The 16,993-nt window shown below is 47.7% G+C and overlaps 1 protein-coding gene across 2 annotated transcripts in view; it reads right to left on the minus strand.

Annotated features, from left to right (window-relative positions):
* Positions 1–16,993, minus strand: part of KMT2A (lysine methyltransferase 2A) — a 39,689-nt gene that overhangs the window by 6,363 nt on the left and 16,333 nt on the right. Inside the window, exons 5-27 of one of the 2 annotated variants that reach the window (XM_070952439.1) lie at positions 16,550–16,784; positions 15,620–15,684; positions 15,139–15,507; positions 14,530–14,603; positions 14,003–14,131; positions 13,736–13,846; positions 12,787–12,933; positions 12,533–12,628; positions 11,856–11,976; positions 11,378–11,491; positions 10,727–10,911; positions 9,946–10,119; positions 9,553–9,663; positions 9,271–9,344; positions 8,821–9,017; positions 8,432–8,538; positions 7,447–7,584; positions 6,634–6,792; positions 6,431–6,548; positions 6,262–6,340; positions 5,215–5,375; positions 4,558–4,716; positions 72–4,170 (exon numbers count right to left, since the gene is read on the minus strand). In XM_070952439.1, the coding sequence (XP_070808540.1) occupies positions 72–4,170; positions 4,558–4,716; positions 5,215–5,375; positions 6,262–6,340; positions 6,431–6,548; positions 6,634–6,792; positions 7,447–7,584; positions 8,432–8,538; positions 8,821–9,017; positions 9,271–9,344; positions 9,553–9,663; positions 9,946–10,119; positions 10,727–10,911; positions 11,378–11,491; positions 11,856–11,976; positions 12,533–12,628; positions 12,787–12,933; positions 13,736–13,846; positions 14,003–14,131; positions 14,530–14,603; positions 15,139–15,507; positions 15,620–15,684; positions 16,550–16,784 (7,222 nt within the window). Of the gene's footprint in view, positions 1–71; positions 4,171–4,557; positions 4,720–5,214; positions 5,376–6,261; positions 6,341–6,430; positions 6,549–6,633; positions 6,793–7,446; positions 7,585–8,431; positions 8,539–8,820; positions 9,018–9,270; positions 9,345–9,552; positions 9,664–9,945; positions 10,120–10,726; positions 10,912–11,377; positions 11,492–11,855; positions 11,977–12,532; positions 12,629–12,786; positions 12,934–13,735; positions 13,847–14,002; positions 14,132–14,529; positions 14,604–15,138; positions 15,508–15,619; positions 15,685–16,549; positions 16,785–16,993 lie in introns of both variants that reach the window. The other variant, XM_070952438.1, reaches the window with a different exon arrangement.

The following is a 16,993-nucleotide window of genomic DNA, read 5'->3' on the forward strand; positions in this document are numbered from 1 at the left end:
CAGCAAGTACCACAGAAGGGCTGAGGGGCTTGCTTGGAAGGGGGGGGAAGTCAGGACCGCAGCTCTCTCACCCTCCACCTGGGTCCTGGGCTGCCACCCTCGTGCCTTGTGGTGGAACGCACTGGCCAGGAAAGCTGTTCCAGAATGGAGGTGCCCTGGGTTTCTTCCCGGATCCTTTGCTGCCCAAAGGGGTCGGCAAGCGCTTGACTTTGGATTTGGCCCTGGTGGAGCCCAGCACGGTAGAAGGGGAGCTCCCAGGAGAGGCTGTGGGGACACAGGGGGCCGATCTGTTTCGCCCCACGGCTGCCGTATCCATCAGCTGGGGGAAGTCTGAAAGGGGAGTTGCCTGTGAGGGGGGGAGGTCCAGGTGAGGGTGGGCCGGCCCAGCCTTGCAAGCCAGAAGCTGTGCGAGAGGCTCAGCCTGGTAGGCGCTTCCAGGATCGGCAGACATGCCCACGTCCTTTGAGGGAGGCAAGACAGAGATGCCGGTGGCTACAGCAGTCGTTGCTGGCCCCGCAGAGGCAGACTGGGCCAACGAAACCTCCTTATGCGACGGAAACATCCTGGAAGCTGGCGGTGGCGCTGAAGCAGGCTGCTCCGGGAGGCTCAGCCCTTGTCGAGTGGCTTTGATTAACAGGCTGCTGAGGGAACTCATATCTGAAACGCCCGGCACGTCAGAGTTCCCTTGTCCCAACAGGTGGGGCGGGACCACTGGGCCGGGGGTAGGTGCTGGCAAGGGGGCCACATTCCGCCCAGGTGGAGGGGAGGCTATGCTGGGAGATGCTCCAAGAGCTGCCTCTGCAGCAGCCGTCCCCACCTCCTGAGGCAACTGCTCAAAGTATATGACCCCTGGCTTGGAGCGCTTGATCATGCTGGGTACGGTTCGAGGGCACGCGGCTCCCAGATCGAGCAGGCCTGGGTGGCCAGGCGGGGAGGACCGAGGGAAGTTCATTGAGGCCAGGTCCGAAGGAGCAGCGGCAGAAGGAGCAGGCTTCTTGGCCCTTCGGGAATGCAGGCGCGCAATGGGCCGCTTCTTGCCCAGGCTAGTAGGAGGGGGGGTGACTGCAGGCCCAATATCTGCCCTCGGATTCACCTCGGGGTCAGGCAGCTGCTGGACCCCAATCAGAAGGCTCGAGGCAGCGCTGCCAAGGGCTGCTGGGAAGCTGCCGGTGCCGCCGCCACTGCCACCGGAGGGGCTGGCCGAAAAGGAATGCAAGTGCTGCTGATGAGGCATGGGCAGCAGGCCTTTGCTGGCCGCAGGAAAGAGAGGTCTGGTGGAAGGTAAGCCGGGGCTCAGGCCTGCAGCCAGTGCAAGGCTGGCCGTGTCCATTGGGCCCAGCACAGAAGCCCCGGCCTCCATCCCGGCTGGCCCAGAGCTGATGGGAGAAGTCAGCTGAATCTTTTGGGTGAGGCCGTTGGGGAGCGTCTGAAGGACGTACAGAGGCTGCATATTCTGGTTGACCACCAAGAGCTTTTCTGCAGCAGCCTTCAGGTGGAGAGGGGCAGTCTGCACGGCAGCATTTGAGATGGGAGACGGGCCGGGCTTGTCGGGGGCACTTGGCCCGTATTTGGGATTCTGGAGCGGGAGGGAGGGAGAAACGGGAAGGCTGGGGGTCCCGCTGCTTCTGCCAGCCAGATCTTGGCCAGCCCCGAGACCAGCTTCCCTCGGTCCACAGGGCGGGCTGGCCATGTGCTCTGCTTCCAGGTGGCTCTGAATGAAAGGGTCAGGGGTCAGAGGACCCTCGGGGCTTGGGGCCACTCGTGGGCTTAGCAATGTTGGCTCTGCTTCACTGGAGGAAGCCTTTTCTGTGACCGTCACCCTCTTCTCAGCAGAATCTGAGGAAGAGAGAGTTAACATTGATCTCTCCCCTGAGGTGGCAAGGGAAGGTTCTGGAATGACTGCAAGTCTGCTGTGGTTCTGACTGGGGACTGCGGGGCTCCGAGTAGTCAAGACTGAGAGATCCGAAGGCAGCTCTAAGGGCAGCTCAAATTGTTCCTCTGCTGAAATGGAAGATGAGACGCTGCTGTCTACTGGCTCGGCTGTTGGCAGCTGCTGAGAAAACACTTCAAAGAGAGCCATATCTTTGCCCCGATTGCTGTCGAGGCCCAGTCCTTCTCCCAGAGTCAGGAGCTCCGAGGACGACGACTCCGGGCTCTCCCCCAGGGCCTGCATCGAGGGGGTGTTTTTCAGAACAAAGTCCATGATGTCTGAAGGAAGAATGTTCCCACAATCGTCACTGTTATTATTGTCGGAATCGGACTTCAGCAGTTCTGTGCTGAATGTATCCAGCAAGTTCTTCTCAGAGGGCTCCGTGTTGGCACGAGGACGACGACCAACAGCTTCTAGGGAGCTCAGCTGAGCTTCCAAAGAATCTTGAGTTTTGACCCGGCAATTCTCCATTTTGGGATCAGCTGTTTTATGGCCAACTGAACTCTTGGTCACTTGCATTTTCTCCCCACTATCTTCACTTCGTTCAAGTTTTAAGTTTTCTGTTCCATTTTCTTTGCCGCTCCTTTTGTTTCCTGAATTGATTTTCCTCGTCGTTACCGTGATGCTTGCATCACTTTCTGTTCCATCATCCACACCATCCAGCTGAGAGATTTTGGGGAGATTGATCTGTTCCTCTTCACGGAATAAACTATGAGAAGCCATGTGCTCATCTGAGCTTGAGACAACCGTTCGGGTGAAGTTGTAGTAATACAGGTCCTCTTCATCTGATGTGCTGAGGTCATCGGCACCGTCCACTTGGCCTTCAGCAGACCGCCTGCCTCTCTTCTTGCCGGTGGAGTTGCTGTAGAAGGGAAGGTCTTCTTCACCATATGACCTCACACCATACAAAGGTGTCAGACCAAAAAACATGTTGGATCTGGCACGCGCACTACGCCGAGGGTATCGCCGCTTGTAGGACCCATCTTCCTGTTCTTTGGCTCCATCCTGGATCATCAAGCTGCTGTCTTGAACAGGCAGATTTGGATAAGGGGGATCACTTGTGGCCATTGAGGAGGAAGCAGAGCTTTGAGTTTCTGGGACAATACAGTCATTTCCTGAGTGCTCTAGAATGGAAGCTGACTGGGGCACAGATGTGCAAACCCCTGGCTGAGATTCTGCATTGTGTTCTCTCGGAACATTTTTGGACTGGCTCTCACCTTCCATCTTGAGCGGAGTCAGGGTTACTTTTACTGTGCGCTTCTGTGAATTCTGCAAACCCTTGGAGGTGGCCATTTCACCCTGGAAAGCAGTTTTGGATGTCTCCTGGCCAAGGAGGCTATTGTCAATGAGTTTCTCAACAGCAATGCTGTTATATTGCTGCTGAAGAATATGCTCAGATGTCATTGCCCGATGAACAAATTCTGTCTCTGCGCATTCTTTGTGGCTACTTGGGAGGACACTTAAACTTCTAAAAAGCTTACTAGAATGTCTCTCTTTTGTCCCCTTCTTCATTTTTTGTCTCCTCTCTCTACCCACAGACACTGAATCGTTTGTGCATGGAGACTGATTCCTTGAAAATGGTGAGGTCTTTGCTTCTGGGGCTTCATAAAAGCAATTTTTGTCTGTCTGTGTTAGATGCCGGTCTTGTTCCTTCTTTGGGGGGTTCTGATGCAACAGTGCAGAAACTATGGATTCTTTGGGAGAAAGCAGTCCAGAAGAGGAGTCTAGGTACTTCCCTCCCTTGCTTGGGTTTCCTTCTGGACTAGAGATACTTTGTCCAGGGCAGCCTGTTTTTGAATTCCCACAGGAAGAACTCGGATCTTTGGGGCTCAGCAGCTTCCCCTTCTCTAATTTGGCAGAAAAGGGCCCTCCAGAAGGCACAGTTTCAAAGGAGAGGATTCCCTCCCGAGGAGCAGCTCCTCTGCCTCCGCTTAGGATGGCCGGACTGGGAGGGGCAAATGTGTCCTGCAGTGCAACGTGCAAGGCTGCTGGTCCCACAGAGCGTTCGGTATGTTTGATGCTCACGCTGTGCTCTGGGATGGGACTCCTGCTGGGTCCTGAAGAGATGGTGCTGTGCTGAGCATTAGTGGCCCCAACTCTGGTGGGAGGCAGCATCCAAGACCTCAGTGGCTGTGAAAACAGAGATGCGCTGGGCCTCCGGGAGCCAATGCTCCGAAGTCCAGAGGATAACAGAGGATCTCCCACAGTTACGATCTCATGTGTCACAGGGGTAGGGCTTCCTAAGGAGAGATAATTTTTTAAAGAAGAAAATTGAACATAACGAACCTCAAAGAAACCTGATCCCCAGGGTTAAGCACTTCTTGTCCCTAGCTCAGTTCTGCTTTTTCCCTCAGACAAATCCATCATGATTTGGGTGCTTTTGAAGGTAGAAAGATAGGCTTTGACTCAAAATAACACACCAGGACTGGGAAAGTAAAGGGAATGAAATTTCTCCCAGGCTTTAAGTTACAATAGGGCTAGTTTAGTCTTATCTGGAAATACTTTTTAAGATATTTAAATTAAATAAATATCTGAATATAGTTTTAAGTAAGAAAAAGAAGAATTCTGTATTCTCAAGATGTAGTTAAGTCAAAAGCTATCACAGAAAAAAGAGTTGTGAGCCAGACCTGCAGAAGGCAATGGCCTTGGACCCGGAGTTCGCTGGGAAGGAGCAAAACTTGGCGTTCTGATCCGCAGAGCCTTGAAGTTTTGAGGATGTGGAGAAAGATCTGCCGTGGGAGGGTTTAGGTCAGCTGATGCTGCACGACCATTTCTGGGTGGAATTTCTGCTGCAGGAGAAAAACAGGACCATCATTTGATTTGAATTAAAATCAAAATGTATTTGAACCGACTATTTCAAGGGGGAAAAAATCAGAAAGAATAATTTCTCCTATTTCTATTTCTACTTCTATTTCCATAGGAAAGGGAAAGGGCCCTCACACCACATCAACTAGAGGTGAGAACTATACATGTTGGGAGGGATGATTTTATGACTAAATATTGCTCCAGCAACATTTCTGAGAAATTCCACCTGCCCTCCATTAGGCAAAAGAACCCTGAAAGTAGGCCTATTTTAAATGCCAATTTCTAGAGCTAAGGAAGTGGAAGCTGCACTGACCACTCAGCCCCTTTCCACCTTCCTCTGGAGCTAGAAAGAAGTATTTTTGCAGGTGAACTTCTCAGCCCTCAATTCAAAGGCAGTTCTGAAAAGGAACTGCCCAGGCAAGACAAGCAGCAGATCAGAGGTAGCTGCCAGCTTGATACCCTCTTCTGTTGCCCCACACCTGAAAGTGACACTGGGCTGTGGACAATGGTCCGGTTGTCATCATGTTCCATGGTGCTGTTGATGTCAGAGTCTAGGAGAGGAGGACGGCATTCCATGATCTTGCACGTGTAAACACAACGTTTTCGAGCATCAGTTGTGCTCCAGTAAACCCGGGAGCACCTGGACAAACAGTATATACATTGGATAAGTGCTGGGACAATAACATAATTTTTTTGGAAATTTTGAAGCCACAGAAAAATGTTGGAACATTTTGGAAAAAGAAAAAAAAAAAAATTAAAAATTATCTTGTTTAATTTAATTTTCCACAACATGAATTCATTCAATTTATATTGGCTATAAAAGTAAGTAACGTTACTAAAATAGAATAACTCAAGCTCCTTATCTTTCAATTACTATTTGATGACTTTTCCTGCTCTTTTAAGTTGTTTGGTTATGGGGGCTGGAATCTCAAGCAGCGGATTACAAGAAGTGTCTAACCTGAGTATTTGGGACAGAGCTTGTCCACCTTGCTTTTGCAACTGCTGCTAGCTCACAACATAGGAATGTGTAGGGAAGACCTTCTGTTGTGCACATCGTAAAAATTATGTACAGGGGAGGAAAGGGATTTAGCATATGGATGCCGTACCTTTAAAAGTACTCATTCTAAAGGAAGGTACAAGCTGTCCTCACTTAACAACTGCCTTGCTTACAACCATTTGAAATTATAATGGTAATGAAAAACTAACTTTACAACCAATCCTTGCATTAACAACCTTTGCAGGTCTGTAAAGCAAAAGAAAGCAGAAGTAAGACTGTAAGCACAGTTGTGCTTCACCTAATTACCAAGTTGCCAGTTGCAATTGTGGTCACAAAATGAGAACTACCTCGTATTTCATAATCCAATGAAAAATGAACAATGAAAAATAAGGAAACAAAAAAGGGATGAGGAAACAAGGCTGTTCTTTTTTTCATTTCTTGTGGAGAACCAGGCCAGCCAACCAGCACTGCCCTGCAGCCCAGGTTTCTTTCTGAAAGAGGTTGGGACACAGGAGCAGCTTCCACTTACTGATATCCAACTGGAAAGAGCTTGTCTTCGCAGTCAGAAAGGTCATTCAGGATGCCGAGACAGTCAATGCTCATCGACCCTACATGGAAGTAGAAGAAAGGCTGAAACACAAGAACAGCAGTGGCACAAGAGACCATCTATTCTGACCCCACTTCACAAATGGTCTTACCAATCATCACATGGATGTTCTCTGGTTCCAAACCATTCAGAAACTTCCGCCTCAAGCTAATTCCTTCAAAATCCACAAAGACTCTTCTCAAGACCTCAAAGCCATTTTCTGGCACTATCTGCAAACAAACCCATGGCAGAATAAGTCATCCGGGCAAAAAACAAGTGAGGGACAAGAAAAGAGGCAAGTGGCATAGGACGTACCTCCCCTTTGATCAGATCCTTGTGCCGTGGGCAGTACACCTTCTTATCCTCCAAGAAGACACAATTTTTGGCCCGAGAACACATAAAATGGTAGTTACTGGTGCAAGTGGCCAGGCAGCAGCCGACTGTGGCACCCGACTTCTGGCAGAACTCACATCGCTGCAAGATTGGCATGTTACTCTGATTGTCAAACTGCACAAATACTGCACGGTTAAAATGAATGTTACGTATCTGATTAATATTATTATATCAGAGAACTCCTAATTGGTTCATCTTTTTTGCCCCTAGCTGTAAGCAAGCAAAGCTACTGGTCCTTTTTTTTTTTTTTTTTTTTTTTTTACAAATTAAGCATATATTTAAGGTTACAACATTGTATTTCACTCATTTAAACATACTTTTAAATCTATTTATTTAACAAAGCAGCTGAGAAAGATCACCAGGCACTCTGAAACAATCCGAAGGAATCGGCACTTAAGGAAGAGACTGAGCCTCAGTTCAACTGCTTGGGGCAACTCCCACCTTAACTGCTGAAAAGTGCCTTTTTACGCCCCAGCCTGGCTGCTAAGAATCTGCCAAGGAGAGCCCATTCCACATTCTGCAGACTCTTTTTTTCCTGTTACTAGCATGACTGAAATAAAATAATAACATTGAACTCATAGATATATTTTTTTCAGACATTCTTTCAGAAGAAACCTTTTTCTTTTCTGAAAATACTGATCTGCGGTCCCACAATTGAAATTGCTATACAAAGAAGCTTCCTTGCGCCTGGAGTGGACAAGGAGAGAAGCGCGGAAGAAAACTCATGCTACCCACCAGCTGCTTCCCACGAATCACAGCCACGTGCACGTTCTTCAGGGAGCCATCCTCCTCCTCAAACACTTCAGCTGACCACAGGGCACAGTTCACGTGGGTCCACTCATTCTGGCCAATATAAAGGAGACGGCCAGCATCCTGTAGAAAAGCAAACAGCCCACCAAAGGCACTCACAGGCAGAAGTCCCACCCTGTTCAGAGAGGAAGTGCTGCTGACGGAAGAGCTAGTAAGTAGGGAGGATGCTCAGAAAAGGCCCATTATTTTGGACTCAAATTGGAAGATGTCTCGACCTCTGTAAATACTGCTAAGGTGCCTTCAGATTGTGGCCAAACGATTAGCCCAAGATTCCTCTCACAAACAGTATATAACTGCTAAACCAGGTGTTCTCCATCCTCAATTTATGCCTATTTAATTTTTATTTTACCATGTAATTTTCCCTAATGCATGCTTTTGCATCTGTTTCTATTGTAACAAAATATCTGAATTTTATCCTGAGATTTTAACCGATTTCTCCCAGCTCTGAGTCATCTTTAAAGAATGGAAAGAATCCTTTAGTCACTAATATTTTTCTAGTATTCTTTTACGAAATGCTTCTTGAAAACCAGGCACTGAACTCTAGGCCTAGGCATGAAAGCTGGCCGGCCGGATGTCTTTAGGCCGGTCACTCTCTTTTAGCCAAACCCACATTACAAGATTGCTGCTGAGGTGAAAATGCGATGCAGGTGTGTTGAATATGTTTGCTGCTTTGAGTTGACTAATTTTCTAAGTGGGATCAAAGTGTAACAATCTCTTTGATAGCATTATCTGCTAAGGGCATTTGCTCACCAAAGTCTCAAAGGGATTTAATTGAATGTTTTTAACTGACAAATGATATCACTCTAAGGTACGAAGATGACTCGAGATCAATCTGCCAGGATTAGTTTAAGTAGACGGAGCAAGCAGGAGCAGCTCAACAAGACTGAAATCGGGATCTGGCACTACTTACGTTGCCTCCATCATCACCGTACTTCAGGCAAAGAGCACACTGCCGGTTGTCTTCCACATCCGGAGGAGGGGAAAGTTCTAGGCTGTCATCTTGGCTTCTGTCGGGACCTCAAAGCAAATGGAAAGGATTAATTCCCAACAAAGAATATGAGAAAGAAACATGGAACGGGATTAACTATGGGAGCCATCGACCCAGTTACAAAGGGCAGAGCAGTAAGAGCTCTTTCAAGCAACGCAAAGAATTTGGAAGAGAGGGAAGGGAATGGGATGCATTTCATTCAGGCAGAAACCGGACCCCAAGGCTCCTCTCTGCTCTCCCAATGCTCAAAAGCCCGTCTTCCAGGAGAACTTCCTACAGAGAGTGCAAGAAAAGAAGGCTCCATTTCTCACTGGATAAGGGTGAGGCAGGAGGACGCAGTGGCGTGGGAGAGTTTGGCTCTCCTGGCCCTTTGGGTTTTGGAGCTGGAATTATTTTCTTCATCAGAGGGGGCTGCTGCTGAGCAGAACGGTTTTCTTCGCGCTCCTGCCACTGTGCATAGTTATGGTCAAGGGAGGGGGGCAGGACAGCATTCGGCAGCATTCCACTACTAAAAGACAATAAGAGACACGGCCATATGTTAGATGCAGCTCTGCACTTCCAAAGCCCTCCAGCTCTTCCCTCAGCTCTCTTCGGAGACAGAACGATGCCAGAGGACTCTTCCTTCTGGCACTCGACTGAAGTTGCCGCATGCAGCCAGAGAGACCATTCAGAAGTCCACGTGATTTCCAAGGAACAACATTAAGGTACCACCTTTGCTTAGTGGGCAGGGAGTGACTTTGGGAAGCAGAGCAATTACTTACTTTGCCGTGACTTTGTTTGGTTCCCAAAATCTTGACTTCTTTACATTGAACCATGGAAAAACTCGTTCCATTTGCTAAAGAGGAAAACCACAATTTTTAATAAAGTTCAGTATTACATTGCTTGGCATTAACCTTTTAAGAAAACTGCCTCAGAGCTCGGCAATTTTATTGGAATGCTGAATTTATGATAGATTTAAAAACAGTTTCTTTGGAGAATCAGAGCTGCTCTGGGAACAAGGGCAACACCAAATTTCCTCAAGACAAGGGCAAAATACAGCCTACCCTCATGAAGAAGGACTTCACCACACTGTTGGCCTTCTTGAGTTCCGGCTGCCCTCCATCCGCGTTGATAGCTGCTTGGATTATTTTAACAAGATCATCGCTGAACTCCAACTAGATGGGAAAAACAAGATGCACCTTAAGGCATGCCTCACTACCCTCAGGAGCTGTAGACTCTTACAGCATTTTCAATGGGCAGCTCCCTGGCCCAGCCATGCCGGAGTCAAATGGGTGGCCTCCTCTTCACTCACAGGAGGGCAACAACCATGCAAGAAGTGGCAACAAGATTGTGGCCTTTCAGTGCCACGCCACAACGTATTTTATCTTGGCTTCAATTTTCTCTTCACCCCAGCAGAAGTCCTGAAAGTGAAGGTGGCCGACTGCACCAAGACCTACCACAGAAGAATAGCCTCCTTGGTCCATCTTCCTTTTCACGCCTTCTAGATCGAGTGGTGGCTGTTCTTCCTGCTTGCCAACCTCTGTAAGTATGGGAGGGTCTGGGCCTTTGGGAGAACTTTGAGAGGGTACGCTTTCTTCTGTTTCAGGATTCAAGTCAGGAGGTTTGGCTGCCTGAAGACAGACAAGAGGGTAGAACATTTTCTGCAGAATTTTACAAACAATATGCTAATGCACAACATAGTAATCAAGGGGAGAGGGGTTACTTTCGCACATTAAGAAAATTAGTAGCCCTGTCTCTTGGACAACAGTTCTTCCACCTACCTTTCCACACATGCACACCTAGTACATTAATACCTGACACATTTTTAAACCCACAGCTCTTCCAACAATGCACATGTATCCATTGCATTCAGCTACTTTGGAACAGAAAAACTGGGGATTTCTGCAGGGGTTCACTTGGCGGTGGTGGTAGTGGTGTTAGGACCACCTCCTAAAACCTTGGAATGCAGCCATGAGGTCTAAGAGAGCTCATTGGTGCAAAGCAGTGTTTGTTCAGGATTCCTCCAACTTTAACTGACATAGGATAATAATTGCCATATGAATTGTGATAGTTGATACCAAACCTTCAGTTCTTAGCTTATAGAATTGACTTCAGACTAGTGATGCCTAGTTAATTCTGCTTTTTTCCCCTAGAAATTCTGCATTTCCAATAACCAACATCTCCTAAATAGACAGACAGTTGGTTTGTTAGTTTGGGCAAGAAAAAAGATAAACGTACCTGCCGATAACGCAGTAAGTGGCTGGTCGTTCTAGAGTTCAGCAGGGCTGTCAAAACCTGCTTTAAAGAAAGCTGCAGCTCTTTCTCGAGGGCCAGCCGCCATTCGGGAGGGTGCTGTTCAGTGCAGTTAATGCAGGTGTAAGCCACGCTCTCCGGAAGGTTAGAGAGGATTTCATACATCTCATCTGAAGGAAGAAATGGTGATGGTTTCATGGGTGCCAGAAGGGTGTGTTGGTGCAGTGACAGGAAAGAGGGATAGGAGGATAAGGGCTTGACTATGTTCTGAGGTCTCAGGATTAAGAGAATGTGGCACCTGCCAACTCGGCCAACTTACGCATGAGAGGAATGTGCCCTGCTGGACATCTGGAACAGGAGTTTATATGGGAGTCTGCTAGTTTAAGTAGACTAACCCTTCCCCAAACCATCTCACAGCATTTCCGCTCATCTTCCAAGATCCAAGGCAACTGCGATACTTTCTAAAACTGGCTCAATGCATAGCTTGACACGGTCACATTTCTATCTGTGAGCATTAGAGGAATTTCCGGATACCAACCTTTACTGCAGGGTTTCCCCACCTTTTTTAAAAAAGCAGAGTGATCTGCAAAAGTATTTTAAGGGTGAAGTCTTTTGACCGTAAATGCTCTTCCTCACCAGAGAGGTCTTCACATTTGGCATGAACCCAGCGGTCACACTTCCCACACTGCATCATCTTGCTTTCATAGTCGTCGTCGTCATAGCACTTGTCACAGAGGGGGCAGAAGTTCCCTGCAAGGAGCAGAAAATGAGGAGATGGGCTCACACAACCCGAGAATCGGGGCCAAGCAAGGGCTGTGGACGCCTCACAAAGAAAGAATGGATGCTGGCAAGTCCTGTCGCTGACTGACAGGGGAAAACCCTTCTCAGTTCATACAGGTAAAATGGGACTTATGATGATTTATTTAACAAACCACTATTAAAACAGTGCAAGCCTTAGTATGATCTATGAATCAGGCAGTGTGCGATTCTATATAGGAAGCTGTCCGCCATTCCCCTTCTAAGGCCAGGTTGAAAAGCAAGGATTTCCCTTCAGGTGGAATGGCTGCCAACCCTCCCAGGCCTTGGTCCTCAATAATATTCGGCCCTTTTGCACCTTTAGCGAAGAGTTTGGCACAATCGTGACACAAAGAGAAGTCATGGGACCATTGTGCATCCCATCCTTTGCCTGGAGTTGTCGCCCCACAGCTCTTACAGCGAACACACTTGGTGCAGATCTAGAAAGAGAGAAAGAAGCTTGTGTTTTTTTCAAGGATGACGCATTCTGAGAAATATAGCAATAGCACTTAAGACTTAAATACCACTTCACAGTGCTTTACGGCCCTCTAAGCGGTTTACAGAGTCAGCCTCTTGCTCCTAGCAATCTGGGTCCTCATTTTACCCACCTCATAAGGATGGAAGGCTGAGTCAACCTTGAGCCTGGTGAGATTTGAACTGCTAAACTGCAGGCAGCTGGCAGTCAGCAGAAGTAGCCTGCACTACTGTGCTTTAACCACTGTGCCATCTTGGCTCTTATATCAATATCAATATATTATCAATTATCAATATTAGCAATAAATATCAATATATTCCAATTAAACTAGACACAATGTTCAATAAAGAGAAGAAATCACAATAGCAAAATAAAAGACCAATACAAAAGGGGTACTTGAGAATGTCCATTTTCCCAGGAATTTGTATAATCACATCCATTCTCCTTTCCCTCCTTTCTTCTATTTTGTTTGGGCAACAAAGTCTGCCTGAGAAATCCCCAGATCCCCCAGAGAAACATACCCACACTTTCTTCTTCTTGGTGGGCTTAGTTGGGTAGTTCGGTCCCAGGCACTCTGGGTGATAGCTGTTCCGGCACTTGTTGCACTCCAACAATTGCTATGGGATTGCAGAAAAGAGTAGTGGCGTCACACAAAGCCTGGGCACAGCGTTTTAGGCTTCAATTGGCCTGTCTGGGACCCCCCAGTTCTAACACAAGTTCACAACGTCCTGAGCGCCAGTCCACTTTCCAGGTGTCAGAAAGTGAAGTGAGTTACCTTGGAGGCCTGATGCTGTCTCCCACACACATGGCAGAACTTGCAGCGACGACAGCACCAGTTTTCCAACTGGTCTTCCAGAGGGCGTTCATTAACCTCTAAACAGAATTTGTGGAAAGGCTCACAGCAGACCTGGCAATAGACAAACTGCAAGCAAACAAACAAGTCAGCCAATCAGGCAGGCCTACTGCACTCACTCACTCACTCACTCTCTCTCTCCCTCCCTCCCTCCCTCCCTCCCTCTTAGTTTAGGAATTTTGTTAAGAATTTGGTTCTTAATTCAAGCAGCCCTGAGTATCAAACTTAACTGAAAGGCAAAGTACAAACCGAATGAATGAATGAATGAAGGAATAACAGTATAATGGCTCCACCCATTAATATCCAAAATACAGTGGTACCTCAATACTCATTGTCAATTGGTTCTGGGAGGCGCAATAAGTACCAAAAACAATGCGTACCAAACAGATTTTTCCCTTGGGGATAATGTAGTGAGTTACAAGGCAGACGGTGCTGACAAGTTCCAGCTGCCGTGCTGAGTAGCAAACAAATGAGGAGCACCGAGATAAAATTTTTGGGTCAAAATGCACTGAGTACCAAATTCAATGAATTTCAAAGCCATTGAGTACCAAGGTACCAGTGTAATACAAAATTGGGTCCATAAACAAAATCATCTGAAGATGCTTTTAGACCACATCCCAACTTGTCTGTGAGCAATTTCACTTCTACAGCAATCCCAGACTCCGCAACAAGCAAAAAATATTTTTCAGGGCTTAGAAGGAACTGGACCTGTTTGTGTTTTCAGAGGCAAATAAAAAACTTTTAAAACAACATGATTCTGCAAAAACAATGGATTGTTTTGATGAAGGATTCAATTCCATCTATGTGTTTCAAATTTACATAAACAATGCAACGGAAAAAAACCCCCTCCAATACCTGGCTACTCTCTTACCTCCACGTTCCCGCTGCTGGCACACAGGAAGCAGACTACTCTGGGAGTTATCGGAATGGAGGTTAGGATACCCAGACCCCCCATTTCCCAAACGCTTTCAGCCTCACAGTCCTAGAAAGCAGAGAAGCAATGCCTGCGTGAGCTGGTTCTGCCAGTCCCCCAAGACTCTTTGCTTGGCAGTGCCATGTGGTGAGAAGGGAGAGAACCGTCCCTACTCCATGGCCCAACTCCTGAGGGAGAAAGCCACACTCAAAGCTGCCTTGTTACCTTGAAGTCCACTCTGATCCTGTGGACCCCGTCAGTCAGGGGCTTCTGCTTGGAAGGGGTGTTGTTGGATAAAGGGCTCAGGGTGTTGAGCGCACTATTCTCTGGCTTGCTGACTGGGAGGGGCTTCTCCTAGAAGGATGGGAGACACAATATTTCCTTTCTTACTTCCCAAAGTGGTTTCAGAATATATTAATTGAAGGCACAGCCACCTTGCCTAGTCTGTGATAAATGGTCAGTCTCAAGAGACACCGCAAAATTTGTGCTGAATTATCACTACCCTCAGTCAAGGAACAATACTGGAGAAATATTACACTCATATTATGTACCCAGTTTTTCTTAAAAGGCCAGAAATGCTAGTATTTGGCATGTGTACACGCACACTTTTTGGGGGCCCAGACCTGAACCTGGCTTTGGATGGTGTGCTCTGGGTTTGCATCCTCGGAAAGGGGGGTCAGGATCAGGCTTTAAGTAATAGGACACAATCACAGAACATTTTTTTCTTGAAGCAAGATGAAGCATTAGGTTACCTTTTCTTTTGGTTTCTGTTTCACCGGTAAGCTGGGACGTGGAATGATTTTCTTCTGTCTGTTTTGCTCAATGGCTAGAAAAAGTACAAACATTCTTTGTAATAACCTAAGATTTTTCTCTTGAAGCGACGAGGCATTTGGGACCTTGTCAGGGCAGAAAAGACAGTATCCACTTTTTGCTTCTAGAAACGAAATCTAACCCCTCTAGAACAATCAAGTTATACCCCAGGCCTTTCCCCACTCCCCAAGGAGGTCTATTTCTTCTGCTTTAAGTATGGGCCTGGATTAAACTGAAAGACAGAAGCAAGAGGAACGCACCACGTGCTTTGCTAAAGGATTGGGATGTGCATACAGCAAACAGGTACACAGAAGGAGAAAAAGAACAAATGATTACAAAAGAGAAAGGCAAGTCCCATTTGCCTGCTGCTTCCTCATGTGGCCATCAATGTGTGCCTAAGAAAGCACCTATAATTGCATGCAGTTGTTGAGCCGGGACATTTCCCCCCTGTGGGAGGCAGTCTTACATCAGAGAGCAAGGCCCAACCGGACTCTCCAGGGAGCAGGTATGTCAGTCTTGAAGGAGAGGCCGCCAGGAATGTCAACACATACCTGCTTCCAGGGATGGTGCTACTTTTTTCTTCGGCTCAGCCAGGACGGTTTTGGGGGCTTCCTTTTTGGGCGGGCCTGAGTTAGGCAGCTGGACAGGGGGCAAGGCAGGCGGTGCTTGTTTGCCAGCTTTCCGGGTGGCAGAGGGAAAAGGCTGCTTGGGGTCTGGGACAGGCGGCGGCAGCTGCCCTTCCTCTATCTTTCCTTCACTGGCCTTCCGGGCTGGTTCGCTGCTTCTCTTGGAGGCCTGATCCTCTTTCCCCAAAGCCAGAGGAGGAGCTGCTGCTTTTTGCCCTGGCTCCCCCTGAACTTTCCCCAGGTGGCTGTCTTTCTTTTCACCAGACTTGGATTTCTTCTCCTTTTTTTTCACAGCTGCAAAGCAGAAAAGCATCTTGATGGACCTGCCAGCCACATATGGAGCTGCTGTCCTGAAAGCCCCCGTGCCCCGCCCCTTCCTGCTCTCCCTCTGCAAAGGGCTTCCCACCTTTGGCTTGCTTCTGGAGATAAGCTTTCGATGGCATCCACTGCAGATTCTGACACTTCCTCATCCTTCAGAAAGAGAAAAGGAAGCGATGGAAAGACACATTACTAAGCCCTCCACAGGGGGATTCTGCCAGCAGGGTCCCTGGTGCTCTCTGAGCTTGGTTGTTTTCTTGCAGATATTTCATTACTCAAACTAGGCAACATCATCACTAACACTGACAATGTTACCTAGTCGGGTCATGAAACGTCTGCAGGAAAACAACTAAGCTCAGACAGCACCAAGAATCCTCACTTCAACCCTGTCCTACAAATATTCTCATTTATTGATCTTCTGTTAGCCCTGGTCATTTCTGACTCACAGACTTTGTGGGGGGGGGGGTTGATCCTGTGAAAAGAAATGCCCTGGGCTGCCCCCCGCAAAAGCTCCCAGGTAAGTCTGGCTGTCTGAAGTGATTGACACCAGCAGGACATGCTTGGCAATGTCAGCCGTTCAGTTGCAGTCAAAAGAATTCACCTGAGGTTCCTTTGAAAGGAGAGAAGAGGAAGCATTCCCCTTCTCTGCCTCAGACCGACAAGGCAGCCCAAGTATGAGTATTGGAAGGACAGAGGAAGGATTCCCACAGGGGAGCTGCTCCCCCATTTTGCTTAGAGACAAAAACCAACACCAACATGGCAAAAGGAGACACGGGCATCAGGTATGACAAAGATCTTTTACTGAGTTCCCCTTTGCTCCACCTGCACCTGCTTCTTTACCGGGACGGCCTGAGAAAGAAGAACCCAGCTGCCATTGTGATGAGAAAGACAGAAATCCAGGCCAAAGCATGGGAAAGTCTGGCATCCTTGGCCAGTGAGAGTGAAATCAGTGTTTGGGGGTACTTTGTTGTCCCCCGGAAGAATCGCTTGTAAGGAGGCCTCACATCCACACACTTACTTGCAACACTGCTTTTTTATGTTCCGCCCACCAAATTTGGGTTTATCCAGACAGTTTGTGCAGACGCCACAATCTTCTGGGACTTGGCAGCCTGGACACTGCCCACAGCGTCTCGACCGCCGGCCTTTCTTCACAGGGGGCTCCTGAGGGGCCTTGTTTCTGGTTACTGGCTTGATGGGCTTGATGGGAGGTGCGAGGGGCTCAGCATCTTCTGATCCAGCAACAGAGGATTTGTCTGTCAAAAGGACCACCGGCTATTAATTAAGGACCACCAGCATCAATGGAGAAAAGTGACGATTGTGCTGCTTGCACTTTTTCTAAAGGAGCACCGCAAAAGGGCCTATTCAGATTTATTTTTTTTGTAAAATTACTCTTCCATTTAGCAGTATCCCTTATGTTAATTTCTAACACTCCTTAATATAAGGAAAGAAATGCCGTCTTCTA

This window comes from Pituophis catenifer, unplaced genomic scaffold, assembly GCF_029215685.1.
Source record: "Pituophis catenifer annectens isolate HBS135680 unplaced genomic scaffold, rPitCat1.0.hap2 SCAF_12, whole genome shotgun sequence".
In the NCBI taxonomy this organism is placed as follows: Eukaryota; Metazoa; Chordata; class Lepidosauria; order Squamata; family Colubridae; genus Pituophis; species Pituophis catenifer.